General features: G+C 41.4%; 1 protein-coding gene across 2 annotated transcripts; it reads right to left on the reverse strand.

The window, feature by feature from the left end:
- Positions 1-460: 460 nt before the first annotated feature.
- Positions 461-23,223, reverse strand: LOC139373338 (CUB domain containing protein 1b). Of its 2 annotated transcripts, none has more exons than XM_071113744.1 (12): positions 23,163-23,178; positions 22,970-23,044; positions 14,428-14,661; positions 12,506-12,862; positions 10,517-10,726; positions 9,263-9,619; positions 8,752-9,111; positions 8,286-8,483; positions 5,879-6,241; positions 3,017-3,373; positions 2,046-2,133; positions 461-1,915 (listed from the first exon to the last, which is right to left on the reverse strand). In XM_071113744.1, exons 2-12 carry the CDS (start codon positions 23,037-23,039, stop codon positions 1,384-1,386), a joined length of 3,126 nt encoding a protein of 1,041 aa, XP_070969845.1. In that variant the 5' UTR covers positions 23,040-23,044; positions 23,163-23,178; the 3' UTR covers positions 461-1,383. The 2 variants fall into 2 exon arrangements, with proteins under 2 accessions (XP_070969845.1, XP_070969844.1); XM_071113743.1 differs by lacking the exon at positions 23,163-23,178 and adding an exon at positions 23,187-23,223 and having other exon boundaries at positions 463-1,915.
- Between the last annotated feature and the right edge of the window lie 4,350 nt (positions 23,224-27,573).

A 27,573-nucleotide genomic window follows, 5' to 3' on the forward strand; every position in this document is an offset into this window, starting at 1 on the left:
GAGGTAGCAGTCCTGCTGCTGGGTTGTTGCCCTCCTCCACATCTCCTGATGTACTGGCTTGTCTCCTGGTAGCGCCTCCATGCTCTGGACACTACGCTGACAGACACAGCAAACCTTCTTGCCACAGCTCACATTGATGTGCCATCCTGGATGAGCTGCACTACCTGAGCCACTTGTGTGGGTTGTAGACTCCGTCTCATGCTACCACTAGAGTGAAAGCACCGCCAGCATTCAAAAGTGACCAAAACATCAGCCAGGAAGCATAGGAATCGAGAAGTGGTCTGTGGTCACCACCTGCAGAACCACTCCTTTATTGGGGGTGTCTTGCTAATTGCCTATAATTTCCACCTGTTGTCTATTCCATTTGCACAACAGCATGTGAAATTTATTGTTAATCAGTGTTGCTTCCTAAGTGGACAGTTTGATTTCACAGAAGTGTGATTGACTTGGAGTTACATTGTGTTGTTTAAGTGTTCCCTTTATTTTTTTGAGCAGTGTATATTTAAAAAAAAGTGATTATAATATTTTCGTACTGAGGACAAGATTTTAAACCAAAGTTTATTGCCACAATCTGATGACCCTTGGCTTCTGGCTAAAGGTTTGGTTGTTTCCTGTAAAAGTCCCTCAACAAATACTCAATGGTAACCCCTCCAACCTTCCAAACAATCGGTCTTCCGTGGTTCAAGGTTATAACAAGCTACAAGATGGGATTTAAAAGGTCACAGGTTTTAGCCAAAGGATTAATAATGTCACTTTTCCCCATAACAACAAGGAAGCCTTTTGTCTTTTCTTTGTAAGTTTTAGTGTTTTGGATTGATTACCTTGTCTATCCTAAAAAAAACTGTATTACTAACAATATCACACTGTACACTTTCACAGACCACTCAAAATGTCTAATTAATTAATTAAAATAATTGTCAGAGAAAAAGTTTAGTAATGTCTAAAAATACATTTACAGAGAAAAACCTTTGGCAAACAGCATCAACAATGCAAAAAAGCTAAAAGTAACTCAAGGTTACTCATTAGATGCAACCCTGCTCCTAAATCCATGGCACACCAGTGGCCCAGGGCAACATTCGTTCTATTAAGTACATACTAGCATATAAAACAAAGATAAAATACAATCAAGAAATATACACAAAAACCAAGTCCACCAGTACTGTAAAATCAGAAGAGCAGCACCATGTGCTGTAAGGAAGCGTAGACTCAGAGGCTCGAATGAAATGTAGTACCAGTGTTGTCTGATGGTCTTATGCAGTAGACAACACACCACTAATACAGACGCCCTGATTGTTATGCAAAGGCACATTTCCGCTCCATTTCTACACTGCAGTGAACTTGCAACAATGTGAAATAATTAACAGTAGTCCATTTCACAGTACGCTAAATGGATTCCTCCCCATCCGAGCCGATGAAGATCTCCGGTTCTAGGATTTGGTCTGCACCCGACAGTCGAATCGTATTTATATCCCCAGTGCTCTTGAACGTGCACAGCTCATTGTCCACCATCCTGCGGTCCATGAAGCCCATGCTGTTGTGACGGTTTATGGGCGTGCGAGGTCTTGATGGCATGAAGGATTCCGACGGGTCCAGGAAAGGCCTGTGCATGTCTTTCTCAGGCACCAGTTCAGGCTCGTGGTCTGCAGCAGTCTCTGTGATCTCTGGCACTCCGTCCTGGAGCGGCATGAATGTCCGGTAGGTGTCGACCGGCTGTCCTTGGAAGTGGGCCTGGATGGTACCCACATAGCTGGGCTCGCGGAGCAGGTGGCCATACACCATGGTGTCTTCAATGGAGGCGTAGACATGAGACTCATTGTCCGACCGGGTTTTGGGGAACATGCCGTCGCCTGGGATGAAGATATTCCCTTTCCTTACAAAGATGGAAGCCTCATTGACCATCGTTCTTTTCTTCTTCCTGTAAAGCACAAAAGAGGAATACAAATGGTTTTGAGTCAGACAAACTACAGTGGGGGAAACAGCCAAGTCATGGATTGACCTTAACATCAAAGCTATACAGATTGTTTTGGTGAGGCAGGTGTTCTCACCTTATCACCAAGCAGACGACTGTCAGCACAAGGAGCATAAGGAGCAGCACTGCTCCCACAGCCCACAGAATGGAGCTCTGGAGCAGCACTATAGAGACACACACAAGAAGATAATCATGATTAGATATGGTAAGAATTAGACAAATATAGCAGCATGTACTGTAGAAATGAAATGGGGTGCTGGTTTATGAGAAGGCTGAAAGACAGTTGCATGGAAGCATTATACTGTACATCCTCCCTTGTAACAAATCTACTCCCATGTAACAATTCAAAAGACTATGGCAAGTTTCAAGTTGATTGAGCAAAGAGAAGTGAAGTTACAAGGGTTTCATTTAGGATGTAAATAATGTTTTACAAAAGGTTCCATTTTCTCATCTTTTGACGGATTGCTTAGATTTTCTCAAATCATACTAGAGACAGTAATACGCGCTAAGAGTTAAGGTTCACAACTGAATTGCATGCTGTTAATTTATACTTTATTTTTTTTATCAACACCTGCTTTGGCATACACCTTCCTACCCTCAAGAACATCAATCAGTTTCAAGTTGATAGAGCAAAGAAAAGTTGAATTTGGGTTTGAATGAGAGCGCAATTTTATTTTGTAGAAAGTTGCGGTTTTCTCTTCCATCTTTTGACATATCGCTGAGCTTTTTCATACTTAGTAGAGGGATGAACATATATTTTGAGTTGAGTCAAGCTTCACTGCCAGCACCCCTAAATACAGTGTTGATGATTATGAGACCACCATGTCTCCCTAATAAGTGCCCTACGTGTATTGATGTCATTTAAGAAATATACATTAAAATTGAAATATAAATTGTTTTCATTTTCCCTCAAATTTAAGATATCTTAAAGAGTTATTGAAATAACCAGAAAAGGTCTTGAGAGAAAAATTCTAGAATTATGCAGATATCTTATCACAACTATAATTCAGTCACAACTCCATAATAACATTACAAACAGGTCCTTACTGCTAGTATTCTGTAGGGTGACCTTGCTGAGCACACTGAAGTGTCTGTCCTCCGGCAAACAGTTGGACATGTTGAGGTAGAAGCTCTCAGGGACCATCAGCTTGTCCTCTGCCGCCTCATCCTCCCTTTGACTCAATAGCTCCTCTGGAGAGTCCAGGGTCTGCACCTTGATGCACGTGTGCCCCTGGCCACACTTGGGCTGGCTGATGTTAGTGAACAGCAGGTTGGCCTGGAGGTGGCCTGGCAGATTGACGATCCAGGACACGGTGGAGTACGGCTTCATACCGTTGGGCCAGTTTGGGGTGGCCAGGAGGGCAGGGGAACCCATTCTGGGCTGGACAGTATATATGATGCTCTCTGATAGAGAAAAAGTAAGTGATGAGGAACAATCATTTTCAATACAGTTTGAACACAGTGGTTGAGAGGGAGGGAGAATGGAATTTTCCACTGAATCCATTGTTAAAACAAATCCCCTTGCTATTGCTGTATTTCAGTGCTCTCTTGTGGATGTTACACAAGGAATCATAAAAAGGTACGTGAAGAGAGTATTAAAGTAACTGTCCAGTGTTTCCAGATTTCTATGAAATGTGACCTATAATTCATTAAAATACGAGTGAAATAATTACACTTTTTTGGAGTAGGACAAAAATAAGCTTTGTGTTAGAATGGTGTAGGCGTACCTAGGGCTGTGGTGGACAACATTTTGTCAGCCGATGATTGTCAAGCAAATAACGGTCAGTCTCACGGTAATTGACCGTTAATTAACAAAACACATGTAGCATCTCCTGGCTTCCACACACAGCCTACAAGCCACTGGTGCTGACCTTTGGAACATCTACATTTTAAATAGTCTAATAAATCCATGTAATATAGCCTACACCATCACAATAAATCCATTATTTATTTTAGACAGGTCTAAAGAAACATGATATGAAGAAAATGTGGTCTATTTCAGAAGAACAGAATAACATACTCTGAGTTGTCTTTATGTTAGGTCCTGATCTGGCTATGCCATATGGCAGTGGGCTACACTAGTTCATTAAGCAGACAAGATTTGCTTAGAATTTCGTAGCATCATTTTATATTATTTTATAGTATGAAGAATACAATTGAACAAAGCTGAATAAAACAAATAATATTTTCTCCAAACAATTTGAGGGAGTGCACATATGTGGCTGTGTTGAACAGTTAACAAAGAAATAGGTACTTCTATATGCTTCATTTAGAGTTATTCATGTAACTTCAGTTCTACCAACGTTGCTCTATATGTTTAGATTTTTTATACATTGTAAGGCTGCATGACGCGACTAATGATGATTTGAAAAAAGTCGCTTGAAATGCATGAGCTCTACTTTGTTTGTTGCGCAGGCTGTACACACTTCATCAGTCTCTCACTCACAATTTGACAAGCACTTGATAATGCCTCGATTTCCCGGCGGCATCCCCTTTGTGTGGCTGTAATGCTCCTTAAAAGAAATCCATGCCTTTTGCGGCCAGTGGCCGTTGAGCCCTTGGGCTAAATATTATAATTCTCCTCTCCCTGAGTGCTACGAAGCACCGCTCACTCAGATGGCTCTCCATCACGTGATCGGGTCTTTCTTACAGGCTACAAGTGAAGACTGACATTGGGGACGCAACTATGCGCACCCTTATCCAATTCCAAGGTGCATATTAAAGATATTGGAAGAACGGTCCACATTTACTTTTTGTCAGCCAACAAGATGAGTAGGCTAAATGAACAGCAAAAGCACTAGCCTATGTCAATCTACTATTCCTCATAGTACAAAAGTGTACATATTCTATTCTGTGTGAGAAATAAATATTCCAAACATAGTCTGGGACAGTTGTGGGATGCGATAGATCCCAAATTAATACAACCACTAGCAACAACAAAAAAACATTAACAAGTGGTAATAAGTGGTAATACATAATTCACAAGTGATAGGCTAATATTGTCACCCATCTGACTATTCTTGATTTAATGCTGTATTTACATATACTAAATAATGTGTGTGTGAAATTAGTTCTGATTTAGAACCGACCATTATCATGCACCTGTCTCAAACCAGGGGCAGGGGGAAAAATACACGTAATCTATGCACTTAAATAGCGAATGTAGGACGCTTTTCCTGTGGTTAATTTTCATGCCAGCCAGGTAGGCTATACTCCTGTTGTAAAGATAAACAATGTGCTTACTGTTAGGAAGGTTGATAAATAAATATAGTAGATCTAGCCTATAGAAAGCTGATGGGATCCTCATCTTTTTAATAAAGGCCATCACTCAGTTCTCGCACGCAATTGCATATCATATAGAACTGTTGCCCAACATGAGATCATGGGCTCTCATTAAGTGTTTGATTAGATTTTAGCTGACATTTGCATTGATGTCAGAGTGATTATATGGACAATAGAGTGCTGAGTACCAGGCAGTTAGCAAGTTTGGCAGGCAGCAGCATGAGCTTGGAGAAGCCTAATTACCATGACTAAACTGCCACGTGGAATTTGACTGCCTTCATGACTCGCGACCGCATGGTGGCAATATGGTCACTGTAACAGTTCTAGGCATACCCCAACAACAGAATGGTGAGAGTGTATACCGGTCATTAAAAATAGACTGCTGATTGGCCAGCTCCTCCTCCTCAGAAGTATGACATCATGCTCTATGAAGAAATAGTAAATATTTTTTAAACGGTCTGTTTGAGATACAAGTTTTTTGAAGTGAATTTATGCTTTGGCCACAAATGGGGATATAGGATGAGTCAATTTGGGTATGAGTTAAAATGAGATTTTCACTGGACAGTTACTTTAAAAGATTTTAAAAAACGTGAAAAAAAAGACTGCAAATCCGGTTAGTTAGCATACCTGAGATTTCATCACTGAAGGACACATTGAGGAAAGGCCCTTGATTCAGGCTAAGGTCCTTGGCTGTGGCAGTGACAGAGACGTTGGAGTGCACTTGGACTTTGCGAATGATGCCTTCGGAGCAGAAGTAGCCAATGGAGGACCCATCACCCTCAGCTATGTGAAGGGAGACACTCCCATTGCATTCCTGTCCTGGCAGGGACTGCCTGAGGTTTCCTGTGGGGGACAGTAGATCCACAGTGCCATATACTGGGATGTTGAGGTGCCAGGTGAAGCTTTGTAGTAGCGTAGGGAGGCACATCGGAATTTTGGGGACCGTGAGAAGAGTCCCGCTCACAGAGCATGAGTCCAAACTCTGGCATCCTGGAATAGATCCACAGAGGCTTGAGAGATTATAATGGTTTACACACAGTGCTTTCAGAGTATTCACACCCCTCTACTTTTTCCACATCTTGTCGTGTTACAAAGGGGGAATAAAATGGATTCTGCATTTTTTGTCAATGATCTACACAAAATACTCCAATGTCAAAGTGGGAAAAAAATTCTAACATGTCAAAACAATCAAGAAAAATAAAACACTAATATATGCAACCCCCGGAGTCAATACATGTTAGAATCACCTTCGGCAGCGATTACAGCTGTGAGTCTTTCTGGGTAAGTCTCTAAGAGCTTTCCACACCTGGACTGTGCAACATTTGCCCATTATTCTTTAAAAAATGTCAAGCTCTGTCAAATTCATTGTTGATCATTGCTAGAGAACCATTTTTCAGGTCGCCATTGATTTTCAAGCAGATTTAAGTCAAAACTCTCGACATTCACAGTGTTCTTGGTAAGCAACTCCAATGTAGATTTGGCTTTGTGTTTTAGGTTATCGTCCTGCTGAAAGGTGAATTAATCTCCCAGGGTCTGGTGGAAAGCAGACTGAACCAGGTTTTCCTCTAGGATTTTGCCAGTGATTAGCTCCATTCCATTTCTTTTTTATCCTGAAAAACTGCCCTTAACAATTACAAGAATGCCCATAACATGATACAGCCATCACTGTGTTTGAAAATATAGCGAGTGGTACTTGGTAATGTGTTGTATTTGCCCCAAACATAACAGGCTATTCAGGCCAAATTTTGTACAGTATTACTTTTGTGCCCTGTTGCAAACATGATGCAATTTAAAAAAATATTTTATGCTTCCTTCTTTTCACTCTGGCAATTAGGTTAGTAAAAGTCTAAAATGATTTGGTTTTAAATATACTTCAGTATGAAAAGAAAACATAATTGCTAAAATATACATGAGTATCAAAAGTAAAAGTATGAATAATTTCAAATTCCTTATATTAAGCAAACCAGACAGCAAAATGTTCTTATCTTTTTCATTTACGGAAAGCCAGGGGCACGCTTCAACACTCAGACATCATTTACAAATGAAGCATGTGTTTAGTGAGTTTGTCAGATCAGAGGCAGTAGCATTGACCAGGGATGTTCTCTTGATAAGTGTGTGAATTACACAATTTTCCTGTCCTGCTAAGTATTCAAAATGTTATTTTGGGTGTCAGGGACAGTGTATGGAGTAAAAAGTACATTTTTTTTTTGGAATGTAGTGAATTAAAAGTCAAACATATAAATGGTCAAGTAAAGTAGACACCCCCCCCAAAAAAAAATACTTTAGTACTTTCAAGTATTTTTTTAGTACTTTCAAGTAAGGACTTTACACCACTGGAAATTAATAACTTCACCATGCTCAAAGGGATATTCAGCTACATCTAACAACAGATGCCCTTCTTTTCATTGGAAAACCTCCTTTGTTGTTGAATCTGTGTTTGAAATTCACTGCTTGACTGAGGGACCTTACAATTATCTGCAAGTGTTGGGTACAGAGATGAGGCAATCATTCAAAAATCATGTTAAACACCATTGTTGCACACAGAGTGAGTTCATGGAACTTATTATGTGACCTGTTAAGCAAATCTTTACTCCTGAATTTATTTAGGCTTGCCATAACAAATGGGTTGAATACTTATTGTCTCATGACATTTCAACTAATTAAAAATTCACACATTTTTTTTAAATAATAATCATTCCACTTTGACATTATGGGTTATTGTGTGTAGGCCAGTGAAAATAAAATCTCAATTGAATCCATTTTAAATTCAGGCTGTAACAACATGTGAAAAAGTCTAGGGATGTGAATCATTTCAGGCACTGTACATGAATATTATTGGTGCACATCCTTAGATTGCACATCCTTAGATTTGAATAATACAAAGACCATCTGTTCTACCTTTGTCACGAAGATACTCTAACAAGCTTAAATGAGAATGGTATAGATACTGTTCATAGTACTATAGTTCCTATGTTCAAGTGTAGTTATTTTGGAGGCAATACATGCAATCCTACTGTATGTATTGTTACAGTACCTATGGTTTTCGTGGCTGTCAGACGTAGGTCTTCACTTGGACAGTCCAGGAAAGAAAGACTTGCTTTGGTCCCTGAGGGAACTGTGATCTTCTCCTGGACCACAGAGTCCTTCCTCATCTCACAGTGGGAGTCAGAGCCCATCTTCTCAATGTGGAGGAATGGCCCTTCCTCCTCTGACAGATTTACAGTGCAGAGAACTGACCAGGGAATACAAGACAAACAGGCACAATCATCCTGAGAAATAGGTCACTGATCACCACTCAATTCATTTGATTGAATGATCAGGCTAATTTTAGTTCACAAGTTTATAATGGAAATATTAGTGGTGTATTGGTTTTGAAAAGTCTAGTGTTGGTTTAACAGATTGCATGCACAGAATAAATAAGCATCTTTGGATCTTATTTGTGATTGCTTACAGCACAATCATGTCATATAACAATTTATGATCGTCAATAGTCTTTGTACCTGGGTGGCCGCTCCTCATTACCGAGAGCCTGAAATGTAGGGACAGGCCCTGTTTGGTCTTGTCAGTCTCACAGTTAAACATAGTCATGGTGAAGCTGCCCTGCCTGTGTGTTGGCTGGGGGTCCACCAGGGTCTTCTGGATGCCCACCTCTCCCTCCTTGTCGTAAATCACCATCACTTTCTTCTTCCGGCAGAGAGGCGCCGTGTAATTCAGGAAGTTAACTGTGTAGTTATGCATGCCGGGCACCATGAAGTCCCACCTCATCAGGTCATTGTCAGAGAAACCTCTAGGGTAGTTGGCTGAGAGAAAGTTTGTATCGGACACCCCACGAGGTAGGTTGACTTTTATCACAGCCAGCACTGGAAGGAAGAGGGTTAAATAAGGTATAATGACATGAGTAATTCTGTCATTAGAGGGATACCGAATATATATAGGCTAATAGGGATGACCTCAGTGACCTCAACAGGCATTGATTTCCTGTGGCTCCTCCAATAGCTGCCAGACACTCACTTTTAATCTCCGGCCCAACAGTGACCTTGAAGTCCAGCGGCTCCAGCTTCCTGTCCCCAGGGACCTGCAGGGACACTCGGCCCTTGTACAGCACCTGGACCGTGGTGATGGTGCCATCTGGGCAGAACATGCCGATGGTGGCGGGCCCGGTGCGCTGGTAAGTGATGATGGTGTAGGTATGCTCGTCAGGACAGGACTCAGAGGGTGGGATCTGTCTCATTCCCGGTGATGGGAAGTCCAGCTGGAAGGAAAGGCCAGGTGGAACTTTCAGGTCCCAGGTGAAGGTTCTGTTGAAGTCTGGGAAGAGGGAGGACTCCGCCTGGACAATGTTCCCGCTGCAGGCGATCTCTGTGCAATCTGGAGGAGGAAAAACATCTAATTGGCGACAGATTTTCATGCGAATATTCTAAAATCTGAAAATATGCGCATTTTCCCACCAGTGGTGTTTCCACCAAACTAACTTGTTTCAGTGCGTGATGACATAGTGCTCACAAAATGTACTTTTTCACCTACATTTTAATGTACTGAATAAAAATCTAAAAGCTCAATGTGTCTCCATCGCATTTTCAACTCTGCCAAAGGTGCCCACTCTGGTCTTGGCACATGTGCTCTAGCCTACCGCTCAGATACAATGTGGGTAGGCTGTGCGGGTAGGCTGTGCGGGTAGGCTACTCTACATGATTAGACTATTATGGATGAGAGAATATTTTTATCTGTCAAACAGCAGTCAAGCATCGACCACTATGTCCCCAGAATAAGACCCTCAATATTTATTGGAAAGGAGCATCAAGCTCATCACCGTGTATCATGCTGTGAAGTTCATCATCATTTATTTAATCTGTATCCTAATAACCTGCATGGTTTCCCAAGTCGTAGTGGGAGGACCACACACCATATCATAACCTGACTCCAAGTTTAATTCGATATGATGATTATTTTTTTAATATTTGCGCATAATTAATTTTACAGAAAAAAAGATCCCAACATGTCTTATGAACAAATGATCTGTGAGCATTTATAAAATTGTAACAAAGCCTCCTGTAGTTTCCATCCCAGCTTTAGAGATGTAGTTTTTATGGGGTATGACTATGTGGATGGAATCATGGTTAGTGAAGCTAACCGATGAGCAAGGGTTTACACTTTTAAGACTCCTATTGGGTCCCTTGTGCCAGGAAAGCTCACTCAAGTGCTACTAGAAATCAGGTTTGGTCAGTGCCCTGTTGAGGCGAGGAAAATGGGTCAGAGGCGTCTTACCAATATCCCTGTTGATCTGCACACTGAAGACATATTGTGGCTGTGGGCAGGTGAACGTCACAGAGATGTTGTGGGCGTCTTTCAGGACGAGTTCTTTGGAGTTACAGGTAGGCCCCTCCCCAACACACACACTGCACTCTTTGGCTTTGGCGTCTCTGCTGATGGTGACGATAGTGTCTGGCTCTGGGGTCACTGACATCATTCGGCTCTCTGAGGAAGATTCGAAACATAAGCACTCAAACTACACTGAACAAAAATATAAATGCAACAAGTGCTGGTCTCATGTTTCAGGAGATGAAATAAAAAGGTCCCAGAAATGTTCCATACGCACAAAAAGCTTATTTCTCTGAAATGTGTTTACATCCCTGTTAGTGAGCATTTCTTCTTTGTAAAGATAATCCATCCACCTGACAGGTACGGCATACCAAGAAGCTGATTAAACAGTATGATCATTACACAGGTGCACCTTGTGCTGGGGAAAATAAAAGGCCACTTAAAATGTGCAGTTTTGTCACACAACACAATGCCACAGATATCTCAAATTTTGAGGGAGTGTGCAATTGGCATGCTGACTGCAACAATGTCCACCAGAGCTGTTACCAGAGAATTGAATGTTAATTTCTCTACCATAAGCCACCTCCGAAGTCATTTTTGAGAATTTGGCAGTACGTCCAACCGACCTCACAACCGCAGACCCATTGTGAGGCCCATTTTTTTAAGGTACACTACATACACAAAAGTATGTGGACCCCCTTTCAAATTGGTGGATTCAGCCATTTCAGCCACACCCATTGCTGACGGGTGTATAAAATCAAGCACACAGCCATACAATCTCCAAAGACAAACAATGGCAGTAGAATGGCCTGTACTGAAGAACTCAGTGACTTTAAATTTAGGCACCGTCATAGGATGCCACCTTTCAAACAAGTCTGTTTGTCAAAGTTCTGACCTGTTAGAGCTGCCCCCGTCAACTGTGCTGTTATTGTGAAGTGGAAACGTCTAGGAGCAACAACAGCTCAGCCGAGAAGTAGTAGACCACACAAGCTCCAAGAATGGGACCGGCTAATGCTGAAGCGCGTAGCACGTAAAAATCGTCTGTCCCCGATTGCAACACTCACTACACTCACTTCTCTAGAGTGATGAATCACGCTTCACAATCTGGCGGTCCAACAGAAATCAGGGTTTGGCGGATGCCAGGAGAACGCTACCTACCCCAATGCATAGTGCCAACTGTAAACTTTGGTGGAGGAGGAATCATGGTCTGGGGCAGTTTTTCATGGTTCGGGCTAGGTCCTTTAGTTCCAGTGAAGGGAAATCTTAATGCTACAGCATACAATGACATTCTAGACGATTCTGTGCTTCCAACTTTGTGGCAACAGTTTGGGGAAGGCCTTTCCTGTTTCAGAATGACAATGCCCCAGGGCACAAAGCGAGGTCCATACAGAAACGGTTTGTCAAGATCAGTGTGGAAGAACTTGACTGGCCTGCACAGAGCCCTCACCTCAACCACATCGAAGACCTTTCGGATGAACTTGGAACGCTGACTGCAGGTGTCCACATACTTTGTAGTGCATATCTGCATTCCCAGTCATGTGAAATCCATAGATTAGGGCCTGATTTCCTTATATGAACTGTAACATCTTTGAAATTGTCTCATGTTGGGTTTATATTTTAATTCAGTATAATTCATTGTTCTGTCTTCAACAAAATATAATTTAGTGTACATAAACTACATTACCAAAAGTATGTGGACCGGTTGGAAAGGAGGCATAATATGACGGTGCCTCGTTGAAAGTCACTGAGCTCTTCAGTAAGGCCATTCTACTACCAATGTTTGTCTAAGGAGATTGAATATACACCTGTCAGCAACGGGTGTGGCTTAAATAGCCGAATCCACTAATATGAAGGGGTCTCCACATAGACACTATATAAACAAAACTATGGTTCACATTATTGTGAGGCATGAACAGAAGAGTTGAAAGAGCTTACGTTTCGTCATTGGTTTGGCAGTGGCCGTGAATATAGAGGAATTCACCTCCCCGCCGTTCTGAACTTGCAAAGACACCGTGGCGTTGCTCAGTATATCTAAGTGAGCCACAAGGCCATTCCTGCAGTATGTCTGAGTTTTGACCTCTCCTTCAGTGCTGGTCCTGGTTACAGCGAACTGGTAGCCATCTTGACAGATCTCTGCTTCAGTCATCTCCTTCAGCCTGTCACTAGGGAAGTCCAAACTCAAAACGGTCATCTCTGGCACATTTAGGTGCCAGACAAGGGTTCTAATGAACTCTGGGAAGAGGGAAGGCTGAGCTGCACCTGTGGCAGGGCTGCAAGAGTCCTTGGTGCAATCTAGGTAAAATAAAATTACATAACAGGGAAGAGGAGAAGAAACACAAACAAAACCTGCTTAAAACAGTTCACCCGTAGTGCTAGATTTGAAAGGTGGCCTAGCTGTTTTTATTAGAGGTCGACCGATTATGATTTTTCAATGCCGATACCGATTAATTGGCCGATTAAATAAAATGTATTTGTAATAATGACAATTACAACAATACTGAATTAACACTTATTTTAACTTAATATAATACATCAATAAAATCAATTTAGCCTCAAGTAGATAATGAAACATGTTCAATTTGGTTTAAATAATGCAAAAACAAAAAGTGTTGGAGAAGAACGTAAAAGTGCAATATGTGCTATGTAAGAAAGCTAACGTTGCAGTTCCTTGCTCAGAACATGAGAACATATGAAAGCTTGTGGTTCCTTTTAACATGAGTCTTCAATATTCCCAGGTAAGAAGTTTTAGGTTGCAGTTATTATAGGACTATTTCCCTCTATACCATTTGTATTTCATTAACCTTTGACTATTGGATGTTTTTATAGGCACTTTAGTATTGCCAGTGTAACAGTATAGCTTCTGTCCCTCTCCTCGCTCCTTCCCTGGGCTCGAACCAGCAACGCAACGACAACAGCCACCATCGAAGCAGCGTTACCCATGCAGAGCAAGGGAAACAACCACCCCAAGGCTCAGAGCGAGTGAAGTTTGAAACACTATTAGCGCTAACTAGCCAGCCATTTCACTTCGGTCACACCAGCCTCATCTCGGGAATTGATAGGTTTGAAGTCATAAACAGCGCAATGCTTGGACGCACAACGAAGTGCTGCTGGCAAAAAGCACGAAAGTGCTGTTTGAATGAATGTTTTTCACGCCTGCTACCGCTCAGTCAGATACTTAGATACTTGTATGTTTGTATGCTCAGTCAGATTATATGCAACGCAGGACACGCTAGATAATATCTAGTAATATCATCAACCATGTGTAGTTAACTAGTGATTATTAATGATTGTTTTTTTATAAGATAAGTTTAATGCTAGCTAGCAACTTTCCTTGGCTTACTGCATTTGCGTAACAGGCAGTCTCCTTGTGGAGTGCAACGAGAGAGAGGCAGGTCGTTATTGCGTTGGACTAGTTAACTGTAAAGTTGCAAGATTGGATCCCCCGAGCTGACAAGGTGAAAATCTGTCTTTCTGCCCCTGAACGAGGCAGTTAACCCACCGTTCCTAGGCCGTCATTGAAAATAAGAATGTGTTCTTAACTGACTTGCCTAGTTAAATAAAGATTAAATGTGTAAAAAAATAAAAAATAAATAAAACAGGCAAATGGGCGCCCAAAAATACCGATTTCCGATTGTTATGAAAACTTGAAAATCGGGCCTAATTAATCGGCCATTCCGATTAATCGGTCGACCTCTAGTTTTTATGCAGTATCCTTGTTGACACAACTACCACCCACAGCATGCATATCAAATTCTGAAGCAGCTGTCTGTGGGGTACGTCTTTTTGACTGGTTTGATCGAATTAAGGTGGCAGCCTAAAGGGAAACCCAATATACAACAACGTTTCTCTAGACTCACCGATTTTCCTGTGGATCTGGATGGCAAAGGCCCTCTGTGGCAGTTCAGTGCAGTTGAAGAGCAAGGTGATGTTTTCATCTGGGACCAGGGCCAGAGATGAGTGACAGGCCGTCTGGGTGTCATTCTCACCACCACGGACTGTGCACACGGAACACTGTTCCAATGGAAGGAACAGTGAGGACGACACAGTCACAGCGGCATCTTTGTCAGGGTGGACATTCATGTGCAGACATTCTGAGGGAACAGAACAAAGGTTATTTATCATATTTTGCAGTCCAAACAGAAAAGGCTAATCTACTACTATATCGTTGTATTGAGGGGTAAAACTGTTGTTTGAATCAATGAACAGGCTAAGATTTCTGAGGTGAAGGTAACAACAAATACATGAGAGAAAAAGATTATAAAACAGTGACATAGCATTTCAGTTTCACTGAAAATTGGGAGTAGGCTAGATAGGCTAACTATTTGCATGTCTGGACTCGAGGCTGCACTGGTTATTGCACAAATACACATCCTTCCAGAACACTCGGTTACATTTTCTCTAAGAGGAAAATATTAATTTAGGTTCTCTGTGACATTCAAATTGACAGAAAGTAGCCTGTATCAAGTCCAGTGTCAGATGACTGGTCTGTGTCTAAACCTACCACGGCGGAAGCTCTTTTGTCTTTGAATAGCATATCAACATATAAAAAAATTCTACTTTAATAACAATCAAAAAATGTGACTAGTGTTGATGCTTCTGCAAACAGCGTGGTACGAAGCACACCGGCCACTGTGTACTCGACTGTAAAGTAGCACCCACAATTAAGTCAGTACTCAGACTGAAGTCTTATCAAAGCCCTTGTTACAGTTATGTATGTGATCTAACAAGGGTGTTCAAAGAATAAGTACTGTACTCTCATATTGTTTGAGAAACTCATCCTTTATTTGAAAATCTAAATATTTTGAGTAAAGTCTAATGGTTACATGGTGTACATCTTATGGTGTTAAGATGGAAGTTTGGTATGGTTAACTCAATACTTTCCATAGGCTGTTCTCTGTGAGAAAAGTACTATTGTAGTGCACCTACAAGAACATGCAGGAAATGTTCATCACCTAAACTTGCAGAGACTTGAAGCAAGCCCAGAACAATGACAGAATTCACATCACACAGTATGGTAAAAAGTGTTGCCAAAGGGTGATTCCTCACAAAACTAGAATTTGGGGGGGATTTTTATGACATTTCATCTAAAAAAAAAGGGTCCTTTGGGGGAAGGGTTGTTGACATATATTTGACATGATTTTGCTAGCCCACCACCACCCCCAGCCTCCATCTCTTTGGCTGTGCTTCCGTTTCATTTCAGGGTGATTGATATAGCATATTGAGCACACTGTCTGTAGTTATTTTATTATCTTAAATGATAGAGGCTTGCCCTGGTAGTGAGATGCCCTGGAAGAGCAGAGCCTAAACCCAAGACCTAATGAAATGTATTTTCTATTAAATGGTTTTCTGTCTGAAATATACGGCATATCAAAGTTCCAAAGTAGGATCTCTGCTACTTTTAGAATTAGAATCCAATTTAAGCATTCCCAGAGTAGCCTATGCCAGGCTTTCACCTTAACTTCAGTATGAAAGCCTGTAGAAGACCTGGTCAGAAATATGCTTAAATGAGGTGGAATGTATACAGAGACTGAAGAGAAAGCGAGACCTCCGGCTCCCTCATTTTTTCCTGATAAGGGTAGGGCCGCTCTGGTTTGCTTATTGCCTCCACCCCGTGGAGGTGGTGTCCCAGAGCGAGATATCGCACTAGCTCAAGGCAAGCAGGCAGCGGACAATGGGCACGTTCCTCTGCTCACGTTGCTGACACATGCCAGATCTTACAACACCTGGATATGTAGTTTATGTATCAGCTAACCACATATTTATTAGCAATCTGTCAGTCAATGACGACGTCTGAGTAGGGGATTGCGACCAATAAGTAGGACAGAGCAAGCTGTTCCCTCTCTCACATGAGCATGCCAGATATTGATCACGTTTCCCTGCTCAGACGTTGCATGCATAAATACGCTGCACGCAATGTCGGAGCAGGGGAACGCGACCAACGTTAAACGGCTTCAGTCATTCATCTTAAATTTATCCACCATCTTTGGTGCATCTAAGACCTTTGTCCCTCCCAACAATTGGAATAGGCACATTCAAATAGAGGCAGAGAATCTAAACTGAAAGCAAATCATTTTCATAGATACCGACATGGAGTAGTGTCATTTCAACCAAATTATATACAAAATAAAAACAATTTCATAAATATCAATTTTCAAAAGTATAATATGCTAGCACTGTAAATGAGCATACGTAAATATATTTGATCCCCTGCTGATTTTGTACTTTTGCCCACTGACAAAGAAATGATCCGTCTATAATTGTATTGTTAGGTTTATTTGAACAGTGAGAGACAGAATAACAAACAAACAAATCCAGAAAAATACATTTCTAACATTTTTGACATGCATTTGCATTTTAATGAGGGAAATAAGTATTTGACCCCTCTGCAAAACATGACTTAGTACTTGGCAAAACCCTTGCTGGCAATCACAGAGGTCAGACGTTTCTTGTAGTTGACCACCAGGTTTGCACACATCTCAGGAGGGATTTTGTCCCACTCCTCTTTGCAGATCTTCTCCAAGTCAATTAAGGTTTCGAGGCTGACGTTTGGCAACTCGAACCTTCAGCTCCCTCCACAGATTTTCTATGGGATTAAGGTCTGGAGACTGGCTAGGCCACTCCAGGACCTTAATGTGCTTCTTCTTGAGCCACTCCTTTGTTGTCTTGGCCGTGTGTTTTGGGTCATTGTCATGCTGGAATACCCATCCACGACCCATTTTCAATGCCCTGGCTGAGGGAAGGAGGAGGTGTAAAAGATTTGACGGTACATGGCCCCGTCCATCGTCCCTTTGATGCGGTGAAGCTGTCCTGTCCCCTTAGCAGAAAAACACCCCCAAAGCATAATGTTTCCACCTCCATGTTTGACGGTGGGGATGGTGTTCTTGGGGTCATAGGCAGCATTCCTCCTCCTCAAAAGTTGAGTTGATGTCAAAGAGCTCCATTTTGGTCTCAACTGACCACAACACTTTCACCCAGTTGTCCGCTGAATCATTCAGATGTTCATTGGCAAACTTCAGACAGGCATGTATATGTGCTTTCTTGAGCAGGCGGACCTTGCGGGCGCTGCAGGATTTTAGTCATTCACTGCGTAGTGTGTTACCAATTGTTTTCTTGCTGACTATGGCCCCAGCTGCCTTGAGATCATTGACAAGATCCTCCAGTGTAGTTTTGGACTGATTCCTCACCGTTCTCATGATCATTGCAACTCCACAAGGTGAGATCTTGCATGGAGCCCCAGGCCGAGGGAGATTGACAGTTCTTTTGTGTTTCTTCCATTGACGAATAACTACGCCAACTGTTGTCACCTTCTCACCAAGCTGCTTGGCGATGGTCTTGTAGCCCATTCCAGCCTTGTGTAGGTCTACAATCTTGTCCCTGACATCCTTGGAGAGCTCTTTGGTCTTGGCCATGGTGGAGAGTTTGGAATCTATTTGATTGATTGCTTCTGTGGACACGTGTCTTTTATACAGGTAACAAACTGAGATTAGGAGCAGTCCCTTTAAGAGTGTGACAGCTGAAACAGAGCTGAAACTTTACAGCTTGACATATATGATGAAATTCTGGTTGAGAATGAAACGACTGAACAACGAAAGAGCATAGCAAGTAAGTGAAAGAAATAGGTTTTGATGATGTTTTACTGGTAATGGGGACATATGTAAATGCCAAGAAAATAACTTTTTGGTCAGTGTGTGTGTGTGGAATGCAGTCAGCATTCCAATTGCACGCTCCCTCTAAACTTGAGACATCTGTGGCATTGTGTTCTGTGACAAAACAGCACATTTTAGAGTAACCTTTTATTGTCCTGTATAATGATCATGCTGTTTAATCAGCTTCTTGATATGCCACACCTGCCAGGTGGATGGATTAACTTGGCAAAGGAGAAATGCTCACTAACATGGATCTAAACAAATTTGTGGACAACATTTTAGAGTAATACACTTTTTGTGGATATGGACATTTCTGGGATCTTATATTTCAGCTCATAAAACATGGGACCAACACTTTACGTTGCATTTATATTTTTGTGCAGTGTAGTTTCGGTATAGTTTAGGTTCAGTTGAGAGGCAATTATCAGGGTCACTATCAGATGGGCACTGCACTCTCAACTCTCTGAAGAAGGAGCGGAGCGGGCCCTACTTTTGGGAGAACGAGAGGCAACGGGGGAAAAACCCTTTAAAAAAATGACACGCCCTCCTAAAACTGGTTAAAACTCCAGTTCTGTTTGTGACATTAAGATTCTAACAACGGCAGTGTGTTATATAAACTTATTTAGGAAAAGTCAAGGACGGAGCGGTGCAAGACTTTAAAAAAATGGCAGAGTAATAAAAAATGTTTTTATCATGAACAGTCAGATAAGATGAGAAAAGAGGAACCCGCACACTGCTCTTGATAGAATCACTGATCTCTAATAAGCTTAACATATTGTCCTCACGGCCTTCGTCAGAGCTTTTGTGAGTTTTTTAAATTAGCACCCTTATGTAGACCTAGCCCCACCCATATCCGTTCCACGCATCGAATGGGGTCCAGACATTATTTCCTAAAGGTCTTAATGATGAAATGCCTATGCATGTTATGTGGTAAAATTGAACATGAATTATGCCCCTATTTCAGAGTACTCTGATGTTTTTATTACGCTGTACCCAATGATTTATGAAAACTTGCTTGGTAGGTCGATGTCCTCATTGTGGTTTTACAGAAATTTTTAATACATTTTATGTACACACTTTATTTGAATAATTATGAAATGCATATTGTTATATTTGGTAGCACTTACTTGTTTTTCCTTTGCCTCCAAACCCTTTTGATTTGTGGAGCGGATGTGGGTGGGGCTAGGTCTACATAAGGGTGCAATTTTTTTTTTAACTCACAAAAGCTCTGACGAAGGCCGTGAGGCCGATTCACCATGTGGCAGTCTGACAGAAGACTCTGGGTTTGACAGGTGCCAGGAGAATGCTACCTGCCCGGATGTATAGTGCCAACTGTAAACTTTGGTGGAGGAGGAATAATGTTCTGGGGCTGTTGTTCATGGTTCGGACTAGGCCCCTTAGTTCCAGTGAAGGGAAATCTTAATGCTACAGCATTCAATGACATTCAAGACGATTCTGTGCTTCCAACTTTGTGGCAACAGTTTGGGGAAGGCCATTCTTGTTTCAGCATGACAATGCACCTGGGCACAAAGCGAGGTCCATACAAAAATGGTTTGTCGAGATCGGTGTGGAAGAACTTGACTGGCCTGCACAGAGCCCTGACCTCAACCCCATCAAAGACCTTGGGGATGAATTGGAATGCCGACTGCACGCCAGGCCTAATCGCCCAACATCAGTGCTCGACCTAACTAATGCTCTAGTGGCTGAATGGAAGCAGGTTCCCACAGCAATGTTCCAACATCTAGTGGAAAGCCTTCCCAGAAGAGTGGAGGCTGTTATAGCAGCAAAGGGGGGACAAACTCCATATTAATGCCCATGATTTTGGAATAAGACGTTCGACAAGCAGTGTCCACATACTTTTTGCCATGTAGTGTACAGTGCATTCGTAAAGTATACTTTCCAAATGCACTGTATACAGTACCAGTCAAAAGTTGACACACCTACTCATTCCAGGGTTTCTTTATTTAGACTATTTTCTACATTGTAGAATAATACGGAAGACATCAAAACTATGAAATAACGCATATGAAATCAAGTAGAAACCCAAAAAGTTAACAAATATTAATTTTATATTTGAGATTCTTCAAAGTAGCGACTCTTTGCCTTGATGACAGCTTTTTTTTCTCGTAGTTAAGTGAGGAATCACCCATATGTCCTGTGGAGGCTCAGCTCACAATGACCTCAGACTGTGAGAACATGAATGTAAATAAGAGGTGTGTCAGGAACAAGATAGTAAATAGTAGTAAACAGTAAATCCATGTTCTGTATCAAGTGAGATATGCCTCTTACATGTGTGTAGATCTTTGTTTCGATCTTTGTCATCTACTTCTACACGTGGCCGTGCCCTGCATCTGGACACAGACATTTATAAGATAACGGTTTTCCAGAATCAAGAACGAAGAGAGTATCGCCAATACCGACTTAGTTGAAGAATCTATGGTGGCAGTCTGTATGGGCAAACCTGTAACGTCCACTAACAGACACCAACAAGCTTTGGTTATATCACATTATCTGGCGTAAAAACTGTAGCGACAACATAACCTCAGCTCAGTATAACCCTGGCCTGTCTGCTATATATTTTACCCTTTATCTTTAGGTCCCCTCAATATCAAATTATTCTACATCCTTTTGTTTATATGGATGGCTCTGACTTAGAATATGTGGACAACTACAAATACCTAGGTGTCTGGTTAGACTGTAAACTCTCCTTCCAGACTCACATTAACCATCTCCAATCGGCTTCCTATTCCACAACAAAGCCTCCTTGACATGCTGTCAAACATACACTCGTAAAACTGACCATTCTACCGATCCTTGACTTTGGCGATGTCATTTACAAAATAGCCTCCAACACGCTACTCAGCAAATTGGATGCAGTCTATCACAGTGACATCTGTTTTGTCACCAAAGCCCCATGTACTACCCACCACTGCGACCTGTATGCTCTCGTTGGCTGGCCCTCGTTACATATTTGTCACCAAACCCCACTGGCTACAGGTCATCTATAAGTCTTTGCTAGGTAAAGCCCCGCCTTTTCAGCTCCCTAGTCACCATAGCAACACCCACCCGTAGCACGCGCTCCAGCAGGTATATATCACTGGTCATCCCAAAAGCCAAGACTTACTTTGGCCGCCTTTCCTTCCAGTTCTCTGCTACCAATGACTGGAACGAATTGCAAAAATCACTGAAGCTGGAGACGCATATCTCCCTCACTAGCTTTAAGCATCAGCTGTCAGAGAAGCTTACCGATCACTGTACCTGTACACACCCAATCTGTAAATTGCACACCCAACTACCTCATCCCCATATTGTTATTTATCTTCTTGCTCTTTTGCACCCCAGTATCTCTACTTGCACATCATCATCTGCACATCTATCACTCCAGTGTTACTGATAAATTGTAATTATTTTGCCTCTATGGCCTATTTATTGCCTCTCTAATCTTCTACATTTTTCTATTGTGTTATTGACTATATGTTTGTTTATGTGTAACTGTTGTTGTTTTTGTCGCACTGCTTTGCTTTATCTTGGCCAGGTCGCCGTTGTAAATGAGAACTTGTTCTCAACTGGCCTACCTGGTTAAATAAAGCAATACAATACAATAAACACACACACACACTTTACACATCTGGGAAATGCCATCGACTTCACGATTCGATATTATCATGATATTTAGGTGCCGATACAATATGTATAAACAATTCTCACGATTCTATATGTATTGTGATTCGATACTGTGATTTTATTGGGATTTCATGATCCAAACATATTGCTCACCATATGCCTGCTGCAGAGGGACAAGAGAGAGCCATGAGAGGACTAGTTTTGATCAGCCATGGAAAGAAGTGCTGAAAACAAATTGGCTCCCTATTTAAAAAAGTAGATATAGAAGAAGCTATGAATGAAAAATACTGGAGTTTTGGTGCAGGTACAATCAACTATCGCAACGATTATATTGCGATATTGTTAAAACAATACAAAACTATGTATCATCCAAAATAATATACCGATATGTAACTGTATCAATCCCCCCATCACTAATTTATAAGATTTCCTGAATTGAGAACAAAGAGAGTATCGCCAATCCCAGGCTAGTTGAAAAATCTATGCCGTTTTGTATAGGCGAACATGTAACGTCCATTAATGGACAACACAAACCTTTGGTTATTCACATTACATTATCTGGTGTTGAAACTGTAGCAAGGTATGTTGCTTGCATGTTATGTGTTAGGCCGCTCATTTCACAGTGTCAACTCAATCAACATGATAGATCTGACACAAATTGGAGAAAGGTGTCGGACTATTTTAGTACAAATTGTGCCTAAGTGCAGTTTAAATTCAACCTTGTGTGTTCTATTGAAATTAACTTCCGTATAAAGACGTCGTTTTCAGCTTTTCACTTCTCAGTCTGTCCTACCTGTCTAACGTTAAAATGTCATGTGGGCAAAATGTCATACCCATTTGGAAACTATTTCCAATTGCAGTGGATCAAGAATATGCAGAACGCTGTTACAGATTAACGTTACATGATTGCGAAACTATTTAATGTATAATATATATTTTTTTAAATGCTCGCAAATATACAAAACTAAAAACTTGTAACACTGAAGTACAACACAATGCTTACGTTTATCGACAACATCATATTCTGCAACATTGAGAATATGTAAAGGCCACACTCAGTACATGATTTATAACTTATTGTTAACGTCTGCTTGCTTTGTTTGAAAGGTTGTTTTGAATGTACTCTCACCTGACAGGTCGAGGCGTAACAAAATCACAATTCCCAGGAGCACTCCAGCGCAAATTGTAGTGAGCCGCATGTCCCCTGATAAAACGACAAAAATATGTGCCTTAAATATTTCTGGATAAATGTTGTTACCAAAACCACGATATTTGCCTTTTTTAAATCCCAGGTTAAAATATTTTTAATGGCGGTGACCAACCAGTAGCTTCCTGATTTACATTACCTGTTTCACTCAGGGCGACGTGTAGGCTAACGTAAATTGGTCTGTCGAAACTTGACGGAAGAATTTTAGCCGTTGACAGGCTGGTCTCTTGGACAAAACGTAACATAGTAAACGAAAATCCGGGCCACTCAAATTAGTATGTTATGTTTGCTATGGTTACATAAGACAGAAATTTAATAAAGGCCATCATTTAAGGAAGGTGGTTGGTCATGTGTAACCCAAAAGTTGCTAGTTTGAAACTCAACACGGACAACATTAGCATTTTAGCTAATTAGCAACTTTGCAACTAACTTGTTACTTACTACATTTTAGCTACTTTGCAACTATTTAGCATGTTAGTGTAGCCGATGCGAAATGACTAGCTAGTTAGCGGTGGTGCGCGCTGGTAGCGTTTCAATCGTTGACGTCACTCGCTCTGAGACCTTGAAGTAGTGATTCCCCTTGCTCTGTGGCTTTTGTGGAGCGATGGGTAACGATGCTTCGAGGGTGACTGTTGACGTGTGCAGAGCGTACCTGGTTCGTGCCCAGGTCGGGGCGAGGGGACGGACGTAAAGTCTATACTGTTACATTGGTGCCGTGACCCGGATCACTGGTTGCTGCGGAAAAGGAGGAGGTCAAAAGATGGGTGAGTGTAGCCGATGTGAAATGGCTAGGTGGTGCGCGCTGGTAGTGTTTCAATTGGTGACGTCACTCGCTCTGAGACCTTGAAGTAGAGGATCCCCTTGCTCTGCAAGGGTCGCGGCTTTTGTGGAAAGATGGGTAACGATGCTTCGAGGGTGACTGTTGACGTGTGCAGAGCGTCCCTGGTTCGCGCCCAGGTCGGGGCGAGGGGACGGATGTAAAGTCTAAACTGTTGCATTAGCTAACCCTTCCCTTTAACCTAACTCCTAACCTTAACCCATAGCCTAGCTAACATTATCCACCTAGTTAACTTTAGCATTAGCCACCTAGCTAACATTAGCCACACCAAATTGGAATTTGTAACGTATCATATGCACTGCAAATTCGTAACATTGTACAAATTGCAGTTTGTAATGTATCATATTAATTGTAATTGTTAACATATCATACAAATTGTAATTCGTGACATATACGAAATGGATGACGGACATCCACAAATGAATACATACCACACCATGTTACATATCATATCATACCAATTTTAGTGTTCCCGGACTTTTGTCTACTATAGATGTGGTAAAGAGGTCAATTGAACTGGACCAAAACAATGGAACTGCCATGGAAATGCATGGAGGGAAGGGCGTGAGGGAAAGATCCCGAGTCTCTCCCAGCAAGATTAGCCCACATTTAGGCTATTGTTTATATGTGTATATGTGTTTTTCAACAGAATCCACCCCGATCGCACATAAACACAGTTCTCTTTCAGAGCAGCCACTATGTATTCCTTCTCGCATCTCCTCTCCTCTCACATCTTCCCTTCGCCTGTCGACTTCAATGCACAACACTTCAGCTGAATGTGACCAGGCGAAAAAACCTTTCCAAGCCAAACCACTACACACACCCTACATCGTTGTCACCACATTAGCTAAAGTAACATGATAGTCAACATAGCTAATAGAACTAATTCGTTAGTAAACCCGCTAAAATCATGCAATAACGTTACAGTGTACAGTAAGCAAATACACCGGCGGGCCCCGGTGGCAATAAATTAGTCAAATCAAAAGCTTACCTTGGCTTGGAAGAGTTCCAGTGTTGTGTTGGAATGTCATAGCCAGCTAGCTAACATAGCATTTGTCTGTTTGAGCAGGGTGTTTCAGAAGGCTAAACTAGCTAGCTGCATTTGCAAGCTAAGTAAGTTAAAGTGATTTTTCTTTAACGAAATCTTATCTCTATTTCTTTCTTGCTTCTCCTTCATTTTTGAACTACTCACCACATGTTATACACTGCAGTGCTAGCTAGCTGTAGCTTATGCTTTCAGTACTAGATTCATTCTCTGATCCTTTGATTGGGTGGACAACATGTCAGTTCATGCTGCAAGAGGTCTGATACATTGAAGAACGTCCTTCAGAAGGTGTCATAATTACTGTGTAAGTCTATGGAAGAGGGTTAGAACCATGAGCCTCCTAGGTTTTGTATTGAAGTCAATGTATCCAGAGGAGGACAGAAGCTAGCTGTTCTCCAGCTACACCATGGTGCTACCCTACAGAGTGCTGTTGAGGCTACTGCAGACCTTCTTTGCAAAATAGTGTGTTTTAATAAATTATTTGATGACATGATTATATTCAGTATAGTTTTATCGAAAAAGGATAACTTTTTTAATGTTTTACTATTTTTATTTGTATGAAATTCACTGAGAAAGATGATCCTTCCCTTCCTCCTCTGAGGAACCTCCACTGATGTCAACCCCAACACATATTCATGTCATCGTTACCAATCAACTGCATTACAGTTAGAAATGAATTTGACTACCACCACCGATTTCTGTATGCTAGCCATGCTAACCAGTTTATACAAACGGGAGTTAGTATTTAGAAAGTACTTCTTCTAAACCTGAAAAGGGACAACTTATTCAGTGAAAACAGCCAAATATATCCAAATCAGTAACCACATTGTGGGCCAGTTACAATACAAAAATCATGACAGATTTGCCAAATATTTACTTTGTTTGATCAGATTTGTTGGAGGAGTGCTAATCTGGTCAATGGAACGTCTATGTTCCATTGACTCCTTTACCGCATCTATGTTACGTCTACCCCTGAGTCCAGGTTGCCGTTGAAGCCTTGACACCCTCCCTCTCTGTTTTAGCTTTATTGATGCCCTACAATGAATAACAATATTTCATTAATTGTTAGAAGACTACGTTTTATAAGTGTGCAGCATTCTTTGGGTCCCTAATTGTGTGTTGTGTTGATTATATTGCAGAGGACAGGTCCAATTCTAGGGTTATGTATTATTTATTTTCTGTAACATCAATATTTTAGTACACTAGGAAAGGGAGGTTTGTGTTTTCCAAAGACAATTAAGAAGGTGTAGTTTAGGCTATAGTTTTTTATTTGACAGAATGCTTATGACATATTTCAATATAGGCTAACCTGTGTTATTTGTTTATGAAAGACTTCATAAACAACCGTATCTGCCACAGTGTCATCATGTATCAGTTTTTTTTTGTGTGGACCCATGCAGATGTCAACTTTTGGGCTTTTCTCTCACTGCAGTATTGAGTCATCCTCCTGCCTCCACATGCCTAATGCCATATGGCTAGCATTCCTGAGATGGAGCCCGGGGCACAAGATTGGAACCCTAGGAAGACCACGTGAGGGCAGCAACACAGAACTAATGGTCACTGATTAAAGTAACTGCCCAGTGTTTCCGGGTTTCTATTAAATATTACCTATAATTACTTTTTGGGTATGAGTTAACAAAATATGAACTTTTAAAGGTGAGATTTTTACTGGACAGTTACTTTTAAACTGACTTGCACAGTTAAATCATGGTTAAATCAACACGTGGGAGCTCAGGATGATAGACGAGATTCCCACTAGTAAACACCAGTTGGAGGGCCGTTCAAGTGGATTTTCCCCAGTTGTGCATGGTTCATTTCCACTTCCCACTAGGTCATGAACACAGCATCATTTATATCCTAAAATTAGAAGCTCACATAGAGAGGCTTCTGGAAGTGGAGATGGACTCCCAGACCAGTACTGACATCTACTTTGGTAAGGCAGATATCAAAACCACAGCTTTGGTCGAACGTTAGGTTCTCTTCTATACTGTAGCAAGACAGCAGCACACCTGTTTTATGTTGGGGTGCTCTACTCTGGTATTTAACAGATCTAAATAGCTCTGCAGTGTGTGATTGTGTGCTAGGCTGCTTGCATTTGTGATTGGGGAAAGGATCAGATGTCAGAGTATTTCAGTTGACCGTGCCGCTCTTGCTGGATGATCGAGGGATACTGAAAGAAACGTAGTTACAGTGTGTAGTTTGTGTGTATTGTGTGTGTGTGGTCTGACAATTTCAGACAGCTGTGTAAGATGCAGTGAAGCAGTATACGGTATTGGCCGGGCTTGCCAGGCAATGGGAAAGCTATACCATGACACCTGTTTCACCTGCAGTGCTTGCAGTACATGTCATGCATCTATTCTACACACAAACATGCACACAAAAAACAAATGTAATTTCATTAACAGCCTTCCCTGTTTTAACTCAGCTGTGTTTTGGTTATAGTTGTGACTATTCCGACTGGAATAGTTTTTATCCCACCCCACACTCTCTCACTATCCCTCATTTGAACTCTCTTTCATGTTTAGGTCAAACGCTAAAAGGCAGGCCATTTTACTACATGTCAAAAATAATATTTTGTGAAGATGACTTCCTGGTAAGCATCTCAGTGTCTTTAAATCAGATATCAGTTAAGGGTGTGGTTCT

This window comes from Oncorhynchus clarkii, chromosome 18 (genome assembly GCF_045791955.1).
Source record: "Oncorhynchus clarkii lewisi isolate Uvic-CL-2024 chromosome 18, UVic_Ocla_1.0, whole genome shotgun sequence".
Taxonomy (NCBI): Eukaryota; Metazoa; Chordata; class Actinopteri; order Salmoniformes; family Salmonidae; genus Oncorhynchus; species Oncorhynchus clarkii.

What these genes read in the sequence shown, in the direction of transcription:
- LOC139373338 (XM_071113744.1), bottom strand. Translation starts at nt 23,039, where the DNA reads ATGCGGCTCACTACAATTTGCGCTGGAGTGCTCCTGGGAATTGTGATT. An exon ending in GTTACGCCTCGACCTGTCAG is followed by an intron (nt 14,662 to 22,969) that starts GTGAGAGTACAT and finishes CTGTTCCCTCAG; the next exon opens with AATGTCTGCACATGAATGTC. An exon ending in TGCCAAACCAATGACGAAAC is followed by an intron (nt 10,727 to 12,505) that starts GTAAGCTCTTTC and finishes AATCTTCCTCAG; the next exon opens with AGAGCCGAATGATGTCAGTG.